We start from the raw sequence: 10615 nt of genomic DNA, 5'->3' as shown, positions 1-10615 counted from the left end.
AAGTACAAAACAAAAAGTTACTTGAAAACAGCGTGGCATGAAGAAAATAAGGCACTCTTGGCAAGGAAAACCTCCAGATTTTGTATTTCAGTGTACGGCAATTCTATGCAAAGTATTTTGTGCCTCAAAAGGTCACATGATGCAACAGTGAATCAGGTGCCAAAACCATCAAATCACATTACTGTGAGATTAATTGTAACCTCTGAATGGTTCAACAAAGAATCAAACTGGTTTCTGTACACCGTCACGATTTACCAATACACTGGCATCTCTGCTCTTTTGCTGTGAGCCGACAGTAATTATTTTAGAGAGAGAAAAAGAAAGTGTGGAATTAGTAATGCAGATGCTGAAAGGCAAGTGGCAAGACTCTACAAGAAGAATGCCTCAAAAAATGCTACTTTGTTCCCATTTCTACTGGCACCTATTCCCCAAGGTAAAAGGCCAGAATGACCAAAGCCAACTTAATAGTAGTGTGCAGAATGTCAGCTGACAAACAACATAAAAACAAGTCACGTTGTGTTATCTGTGGTCACGTTCTTCAGGGTTAGTCCAGTAACTCAAGACTTTACATTCTTCCGTCTTTATTTGTTTATTTTAATTAAACATGTAATGGTTAATAAACAGACATAGTCCAGAGTTAGTAAGTTGGTATTATAACATTTATTAAAATAATGCTATGGGTTAATAGAAACAGCAAAGAACCAAAGAATTAAAATGCAAGCTATGTAAAAACCCAACTAAAACCCAAATATGTCTAATGTATTCAACCAGTAGCTAACTAAAAGCCCAAGAAAGACAACACTCCCAATATAATAAAGTACTGCAAAACAATTGGCAATTTTTCAGTTATCAAAATTGTGGGTTTTGCATTTTGTATCCTTTTTTCTCAATCAGGAAAAAAATTCTTTTGAATGTTATATAACATACATATAAAACAAGATAGAAAAATACATTATAAACTTGTAACAATGGCTGTAAATACATTATCTTACATGTTTCTCATAGGCAATAGGTTGGTTATGGTACATACATAGCATGAAACTACTAAGATAATAAAGAATAGACAAATACATGTCATCTGTACGGTTACATACAAGCGACACTCCCATCTACCCACTCTAAAAAAAATTACATAATACTGTCAGAAAGAAGTCTTAAAACTACTTATTTTAATAAAGAAAAAGTCATTAAAGAATGATAATACTGAGAACCAAGGCATTCAGAGATTTCAAAAGTCATGCTTTTTTTTAAGTTGATCCAAAATTTTGTCAACTAAGTTTTCAGAAGTTTGTTCAGAGCAAACATTACTTTCACATGTCACACATCTATTCCATACATTTCCCCTTCTCCCCCCCCCCCAGTAAAAGACCTTTGATAAATGTCTAAAATGTCCAGGTTTTATCATAGTTGAGATGAAACTGGATCAAATACTGGTATTGTTTTAGCAAATCTCTCTTCAAATGTTCGAGTGTCGCAAGTTTATTCAACCAACCAACCAAAATAAAATCAAAATGGCACAGCATATACTGTAAATAAATTCAACACAACTGTATGTGTAACAGGAAGACAAAGCCAGTGGCACAATAAACAAAAAGCTAGCTGAATACGAAAGGATGAATGTCTATTGCATAGTAAATAAACTGATAATTATTTCCAGGTGAGACAAGATGTTAGATGAGGTCACCATGCAGGTGCTTAAAAATGTAAGCCCTCTTAGCTTACTATTGACCTTTCATTTGGAAGCTGTGAAAATTTGCAGGAGGAGAATAAGTTGACAAGAGGGGAATAAAATTATCACCTGATATTTGCCAAGTTTAGTACTGAGCCCCACACAAAGTAATACTTAATGTTTTCATAATTAAATACTGTGCGTTCAACAGCTTCAGCTCTTGCAATTGCCCAGCTATTTGAACCTCATGTGGAAACAAGGGTTAAAAATAAAGTTTAGCTGGACTTCAAACAACTAGCTGATGTCCCTCTCCTGCTTATCATTTGAAGAAAAGCCAATGGGGCAGATCTAACAATAGTCAAGGACGAGCTGAAAGAAAAAAAAACTTCCGTGCTGTTTGCCACTGCAGGAGGTGTTTGTCAAAGCTGGGGACATGCTCAGTAACTAATGGAAAACTAGCGAAGCACTTTCAGTTTCATTATCCACAGAACATCAGTTTTCTGGATGATGCCGAAGCCGACTAGAGTCGATGTATATTTATTTCAACCGAAATCAAGAAAACTCCTCTCCATCCCCGAACAAAAATGACACACTTCCAGCTCTACAAACATCTGTCAGCTAATAATCTCCTTCAGCATGAGACAGTCTGTATCACAGAACCCTTTGGTTTACGTCGCACAAGTACGGCATTTGCCATGATTTAAAAAGTAGAGTGGTTGAAATAATAACGGGCTGGTTTGACAAAAAAAAAACTAAGCAAATATTTCACCTAATGAGATTTTGGCAAATTCACATCACACTAGTATGGCAAAAATCAGGTAATTAATATGGTCAACTCATCATTTGTCTTCCCTCACAGCTTCTTTCACATACTGGGCGACTGAGTGGCATGCAGTAACTTGTCTGAGGGAGAAGCTGATTATACAAGACATTTGACTAAATGACCATGAAGAAAATAAGGCACTTCCTTTTCTTTAGACTTATTCCAATACTTAAAAAATAAAAAAGAAAGACTAAAAGGCTCTTTTGGTCTTTTGTTTCTTGACAACCACCAGAAAAAATCATTTAATGAAATAAAGGGTTTCTTTGTTCTTTTTTTCTTTTTTTATAACACTTGAAAGTATAAAATGCTACATTTCCAAAAATATATTTTTTTTCTGCACCAGCACCCTTGTATAGTAAAAGTATCTACTTTTTTGTTCATTTTGTTTCAATGCACTACACTTTATCTACAATTTCATTACATGTATACAGCAAATAGGCAAGCATGGCTTTTACATCCTTAATGAAATTTTTTCTATACAGGGAGGTTTAAAAAAAATATTTGAACAGTTTGCCCAGTAATGTGACACATAATGCATGTACCTTGTTCTCATATAATCTTCCAAGGAGATTAAAACATGGTTAAAATAATTTAAACTCAGATTTCGCTTTAATAGTGTTGCTGTTTTGTTCTCTGCATTAATGTAGTTCTGAAAAGTCATCATAATCTGCATTTCATGGCACACTTTCCTTTAAAACGTCCAATTTGGCAGGCAATAGAAAAAAGGCTGCAACATCTGCCCTTTGAGGGCACCGGTAGTGACTAAACAGCGTATCAAATTTTGAATACTTTTTAGAATCCCTTCCCCAATGACATCCCTGACCAAAGGTTCATGCATGATGCATCATCACACAGTACATTCAGAGAGAGCTTTGACTTTTTTTTTTTTTTCTGAGAAGAAAAATATTCCTAGAAGTCTCTCACAGTAACTGCCTCTGTCATTGGGTAGTTAAGGGACATCTGTCTCCATCTCGTGCGAGGCCTCCTTACCGTTCGCTTGGGGCAGGACACTAGAGGATGATCAGTGCGGAGGGATGAGTTGGACCTTATTGCTTTACTACTATTCAGTGCAGGTTCTAGAACCACTTTCACCCAAACAGGAGAACAACAAAAAGCGGAGTTGGAGGACAACAATTTCTTTGTCTGTTTTGTTAGATGGTAAGACGAACGGACAAGTGCCCCAGCTCGCTGCACTGAAGACAGGCAAGCAAAGGCGTTTACCAGTTAACTGATCAGCAGGCAGGCATGGTCAGGTCATCACTGGGTGAAGAGTTCAGAGGTCAGAAGGTCATAGGTTAGTTGCCGGTGGCGGCTGGGTGGTTAGAAACAAAAAAAAAAAACAAAACAAAAAAAAGAAAGAAAAGATAGAGAAGAGATTAGTTCCAGCTAGTGACGGCTTAATGACAACATGAAAACTAATCGCAACTAATAAAAAAACAAGCATGTTTAATTCTGACATACTGATCGACACCATCTACAGAATGCAATAAAATCATGACAGCCCTCCATCATGATTTGGACACGTGAAGGAGAAGCCCACTCCCACAAAACCGGTTAACAGGAGGAATAGAGATAAAATACGACTAACGACTAATGGTTAGTAGCAGTCGATGAAGGAAATTGGAAAACAAAAAACGATGAACAGTTTTGGAACTGGGTAGAAGATTTCTGGAACAACAGTCAGTGCACAGCATCAGTATCTGACTGCTATTAAGCATTAGTACCTCCCCAGGTGCAAGCATTAAAGCACTATTAATGATGGATGTGATTATTAATAACTGGTTGTTAAAAGAATGGAGTCATCTAAGGAATTCTGAACTTAAGAGAAACAATTTGGTTCAACAAACTATGGGCCAAACAAAGGGTTTTTGTTCAATAAATTTTTTATTGCCTTTCATTTATTCTATTTACAAACAACATGGAATTTTCTTGGCCTCATGATACAAAGCAATACTAAACTGTAGTCTAGCAACGTAGGCATCATCGTGGGAACCAGGAAAACGCTCAGCCTGCTACTATAGCCAGCATTTTCCTGTTCGAAATACTATTTTACACATATAGGACACTTATAAAATGCACTTGCATGTAAACACTGTAAAAGTCCTGCCATTTTAAAGTCTATACTTAAAAAGCTCTAAGTACATGAAAAAATAGAGAAAATATCTAATTGATACTAATAAGGCATTTTAAAACTACAAACAGCTCTCTTTATTCATTTTCAAAGCTAATACTCTGCAAATACAATAATTTTACACATATAGGACACTTATAAAATGCACTTGCATGTAAACACTGTAAAAGTCCTGCCATTTTAAAGTCTATACTTAAAAAGCTCTAAGTACATGAAAAAATAGAGAAAATATCTAATTGATACTAATAAGGCATTTTAAAACTACAAACAGCTCTCTTTATTCATTTTCAAAGCTAATACTCTGCAAATACAATAAAATCTGACATTTACATTCCTGCACTACAGCCAATTTAATTAGAAAAAATAAAAGGAGAATATTGGCAAACTAAAAAAGAAAAAAAAAAAAAAAAAAAAAAAAGGAAAAACCAACAAAACAAAAATATAACCCAAAAACACAAACAAATTACAGTAAAACATAAAAAAGTTCTCAAGTGGAAAGTTATCATTCCCAATGTTCTTGAGCTATTCCTTCTTTAATCATTCTCTTGCATTCTCCTTCACCAAACTTGGTCCACTTAACAGTAGTATGATTTTTTTTTTCTTTTTTTTTTAAGACTCATTCAACAGCTTAATTATAGCTAATAAATTCTGAGGTTGATAAAAGTTTTTGTACTGTTGCCATTTTGACTAAGGCAGAGGAGATGAAAGTGAGAAAGGTATTCAGTGCAAAGTCAGATTTGTGCCATTCCATAAAATGAAGTCCAGTAGGTGTAATATTCACAGATAGCATTGATTTAACAATCTTTCTTGTGGGTTCATTTACTTTCACATAATAAAAATGGCCTATCATTTAGGATACAGTTCATAACACTACAAAAAAATCACTACTGTAACATAAATGAGACCAAGCGCTCCCTGAATTTTTTTCAGAATCATGCAAAGTGGGATTTGTTGAAATTAAAACAGCTGTTTCAAAAAGAAGAAAAAATAAATATTTTATGTGGCACAATCTTACCACTTTACAGGTATACTAGAAACAGGCTCTTAAAGCATTTTGATACTGATTATACTTTTGATTAAATGGTATTAAAATTTTATATATAAATCATGTGACAATTGGTTTGGATATAAAATTTGAGAAAATTCTCAGCATTAATATTCTTGTGGAGTTTAAAATCAAAGCAAGCTACCTTTAAAAAATACCAGTACACCTGTGATACATCCTCTGCCAAGTCTCTGGCCTTCTACAGTACACACAGGTTTGTCAACTGTGCAACACCATTTACAGTTTATTACAATTAAATCAGTCAGTCTCTCTGTTATATGCATCAAATTCAATTTTGTATTATTTATAAACTGGGGGTTTATTCTGAGTTAAAATGAGCTATATTTTCCAACCCTTTACCAATTCTAAATGCTTAGTTGTAAAACATTTACACATTTGGGGATTCTTGCTTTAAATGCAGTGCTTATATCTGAAAAAAAACCCAAACAACAAAACCCCAAAACTATTCAAAGAATAAAAAAACTACTTAAAAAGTGAATGCAGTAGTACTATAAAGTCATCTGAAAGTCAATTTAGAATTAAAAAAACCCCACAATTTTAGACCCAATAAATGAGAAAATAGATTTAGAGACATTTAACTATGTAAAAAAAAAACTCTGCATTGAAAAAAAAAAAAGTATTTCGGTTTGCTGACATTGTTTTTCATGGCCACGACTATAGAATTATCTTGGTGACAGAACAACCAAATAGGTGAATACGGTAAATACTGGTAGTATTTTAATTCTACAAAATAATTTTAATACATTAAAAGAAATTTCTATTGCTGAACAAATTTCTCTCTGAAACTTTTTGTGAAACTGTTAAATGAGTGCAGTGATACCCTGGGATTTCAAATTCACAATACAACGAAGTTCAGCTGTAAAATTACCTTGGTCTAAGTTTCTTAAAACACACTGGGATTATTTAGGTAAGACTTTAAAATAATGTTCTCCTGAAATATCAGCATGGTTTTCATAAGAGAGGTATGCATGACTTATTCCACAGGAGCTAAGATATGTATTTATTTATCTACTTAAGACAGTGGGTTTAAAATATTTCTAGAGATAAAAGTTGTTCTATCAGAAAACGGCTGTATTTTAAAAGAAGGTGAAAATATATCAATGATTAATTTCAGTTACTTGTAAGTGATCCAGATGAAACATCTAAGCCCTTCAAAAATATTTAAAATATATGGAGTAAACATTACCATGATGAACTACAAATTGGTATTTTCTCCCTGACAATGTCCCCCTGCGCCCCTCACTTTATCAATATATTTACTAGTAGTCTCAGAAAAATATCCAATTAAATAAAAAGGCAGCCTCACCTGTCACCTGAAACTACCATTACAGATCATGAAAGACCATTAGCAACAACTGATTTTTTTTGTAACATCAGGTATAACTTTCGAAGACAACCAAATCTTTACCACCCACTACTCTTGACCGAGATGTTAATTTTTTCTATTTTCTGTTTTCTATTTCTTTTTTTCCCCTCTTTTTTTGGAGGGGTGGGGGTGGGTGTAAACATGGGCTATGATGTTACTCTGATTATACCCTGTTGTCCCACTGAAGAGTTCTCAAAAAATGAGAACAAGCCAACAGGCTGCAAATAGCGATGTAAAACAATCATATAGAAAACTAAAGTAGTGTCTTGTATCAGCTTCACACTCTCTGTAAAGCTTAAGATAAATGAAAGAAGTGTGTTCCATAAATACAGAAAATATCCAGGAGGGCCCTTTTTACTGTATTGACCAAAATCTGTATTCTTTGTTGTAGTTAATTTATGGAAGGTTGTGAGAAGTGAAGTGTAGTCAATGTTAGGAGATGTCAGATCTGTCACCAGAATTTGGCTTTTGAATATTACAATATCATGAAAACCTGCACAACATTGATTTGGATGAGAGCAGAATAATAATACTTGGCACATAATGCTTTGCAGCTTCAAAGCCCTGTACAAAACAAGAACCCCCACAACACCCCTGTGAGGTAGGGAAGTATTATTATCCTTTTTTTACAGATGGAAAACATACACAGAGAGGATTAAATGAGTTGCCGAAACACACAGTGAGTCAGCTGCAGGGATGGGATAAGAATTCATCCCACACACTGCTTCCTAGTCAATGTCAATAAACCGAAAATATCAGTTTTCTCAATAAGCTTGAATAGTTCATTCAGGGGTCCAAAGGCATGACACTTGAGAAACAGGAGAAAAATGAAGATTTACTTTCCATTCAAGGGTTAAAGAGACATGCCCAAATATTGGATGTCATCTCACCAACAGGACTTCAAAAGTTGCTTCTCCTTCAGGTTACACATTTTAGCAGCAAAAGGCAAACACCAAGAAATAGATTTTGGCAAAGAAAACCAAAACACCCTCCCTTCCTCCACCCTTAGTAATTCAAACTCAAACAACTTTTGAAGTTATCTTCACAGCCCTTACCTTTCTGAATTCAGTCAGGTATCTGAGAACATGCATCCTCCTCATAATATACAGTACAGTGGCTCAATAGTTTATTGGGAAAAAAGGAATCTAAATCTTCAGATTTCTCCAGACACAGACAGGAGGCATTTATTCCTTTACTTCTTTCTCATTAAGCAACCATCCATTCATTTTATTTTGCAACACCAACCTGATATTTCCACACCAATTAAAAGAACGAATTGGGGGGACAGGAGTGGAATACAACCAAATTAATTATTGAAGCACTGATTTCACAGTGTTTCCTGATGCAGATGCATCTTTAATTTTTAAACTGAATCAGTTTTAAAGCATTTCTATTAAAAATATCAAAGTATATGTATTTAATTGAGCTGGGAAAGCCAAGTTTACAAAATGCCTTTAAAACTGCAAGTATTCCAAAAGCTTTAAAATATTAACCGTTCAGATTTTTGAGAAAAATAATGAACGGGTCAAAATGGGGTATTTGGTTAACCAGCTGTGGTGTTGCAAATCTCATGTACACTCAAAGCACTTCTTACAAACAAGAACTGCAGAACTAAACTAACCTCGGTCTGCGGTCACAATCCTTTGGTAAGGATGGACACGCATATCGTGCCTTCGAACTTTAGTAGCCACCGCACCTAGTTAAATTGCAATTACCAAGACAAAGTTAGAAAACATTCACAGAAAACATTAACAGCAGGTTTATCAAAATGGATTTAAATGATCATTAACTACAAAAGTTCATTTTAAGAAAAGCAACAAGTTAAGGCACAGTAGTTTCAAATCTTAATCTTAAAAAGAAGTTTATCTGTGCAGATTAATATTGCATTTATTTTAAACATCCTGGCCTTAACCTGTTTAATCCATTCATTTACAATCCCAAAATTACAGTATTTCATGAAATCTATTAGACCCAAGCACATTTAAGCTTTACTAGTCACATATTCACTGAAGTGCCTTTCTTGCAGCAGGACTATTTTAAATAATGCCATCTTTTAATACTGACAATTATTTGCTAACCTTAAGATCACTTCCAGTTCTACCACAAAAAAAAGTTTTAAAGCAATTCTTCAAGCCTACAGATTGTGATTTTAAACTTTAAGTCAATAAGTATGAACTGCAATGAATTAGGTGATTAGTAAAGCAAACACTATATAGAACACTTAGCAGTCAGTATACTACTATACACTCATAAATTACAGCTACTCTGTAATAATAGGAGCTAATCCAAATTAATAGCACTATTTTATTTTAAATCTATGTGCAAAAAAGTGCAAGTAAGTCACTGACTGCTAGGCCAAGCTTTTTTCAAGGCTGCTGAAACTAAGCATTTGTTAAAATTCAGATCTGATGAAGGATCAGTTAAGACCGTTCTTGAATTCTTAGCCTTTCGTTGGGAAAGCCATACCTGAAGATAAAAGGAAGGGAATTAAAAGTTAGTCACCAACTAAAATTTGATCCCAGCACCAATATCCCCAGAAACACTGATAGGGATGCATTTCTCTGCCATTCTTAACAGAATTATTTTAAGACATCTTAATGGTCCACCACAAAAATGGACAAAGCACTTTAAATGAGAATGAGCATATTACAAAATAGAATTCAATGAAAAACTAATTTAATTCAATTAACTCTATACAGCTGCTCAGATAATAGAGCAGATGCATTAAGAGTTATTGATTCCATGCAACCTAAGTGGGAGTGTAGAGTTTTTTCCCCATCCCTTTTTAAATATCTTCTTTTTGGTGAGATCTGTTTTGGGCAATATACCTCACACAGCTATGCCCTAGAGTATGCAATGGTTTCAGATGTCATTTTAGGAATAATTTTCCCCTCCTCTCTCTTTATAGAAAATCCTGTGAGAAATCGAAGTTCCCTGCATCATATTAAACCATTACTATGGAATGATGTATTTCTTTACTTGCTATTACTAACTGAACTCAGGGGAAGGGTTTGCCACTAACCACCAGCTGACAGCTACTCTGACAAACCCTGTAACTGTGACTTTACCCCAGGTTATGTTGCGAGCTCACAGATTGTGGCTAGAGGCGCTTGGGAGAATATTTACATGTTTGTGGGAAATTTTAATAAATGATAACATTACCATATGCTCACTGAATTTGGGCTATGGGGTAACTAACAATAACCATAAGCTGCTCAAAGACAGACCTACTGCTTACTTCTGTCCTACCAAAATTTTTATTACTGATTCACTAATCCTGCATGACAGAAGTCCAAAATATATTTTCTCTTTTACTGTACAAAATATAACGTGGAAACAGGCACACATACACATAATGGACCAAGTATGTCACGTGAAACACTGATCTTTTTGCAATACTTTCAAAAGAATATTGACTATGAATGTTATTGTCCAGTGTTCATTACAGATGTTAAGAATTTGTGTAAATCAGTAACTGCCACTGACCAAACTAAGATCAAAGTCCTATAAAATCAACATTATGCAGCACCAAGGTCATATGCAATTCAGAACAAACTGAA

At 34.6% G+C, this 10615-nt stretch overlaps 1 protein-coding gene across 1 annotated transcript in view; it reads right to left on the bottom strand.

Annotated features, from left to right (window-relative positions):
- Positions 1-1154: 1154 nt before the first annotated feature.
- Positions 1155-10615, bottom strand: part of QKI (QKI, KH domain containing, RNA binding) — a 114221-nt gene continuing 104760 nt past the window's right edge. Inside the window, exons 7-8 of the mRNA XM_009078281.1 lie at positions 8677-8751; positions 1155-3804 (exon numbers count right to left, since the gene is read on the bottom strand). Of these exons, the coding sequence (XP_009076529.1) occupies positions 3788-3804; positions 8677-8751 (92 nt within the window). The 3' untranslated portion in view covers positions 1155-3787. The remainder of the gene's footprint in view (positions 3805-8676; positions 8752-10615) is intronic.

This window comes from Acanthisitta chloris, unplaced genomic scaffold (genome assembly GCF_000695815.1).
Source record: "Acanthisitta chloris isolate BGI_N310 unplaced genomic scaffold, ASM69581v1 scaffold3377, whole genome shotgun sequence".
NCBI classification, from domain to species: domain Eukaryota; kingdom Metazoa; phylum Chordata; class Aves; order Passeriformes; family Acanthisittidae; genus Acanthisitta; species Acanthisitta chloris.
The sequence above is the reverse complement of the archived record's forward strand: the minus strand, read 5'-3'. Positions and strand labels throughout refer to the sequence as shown.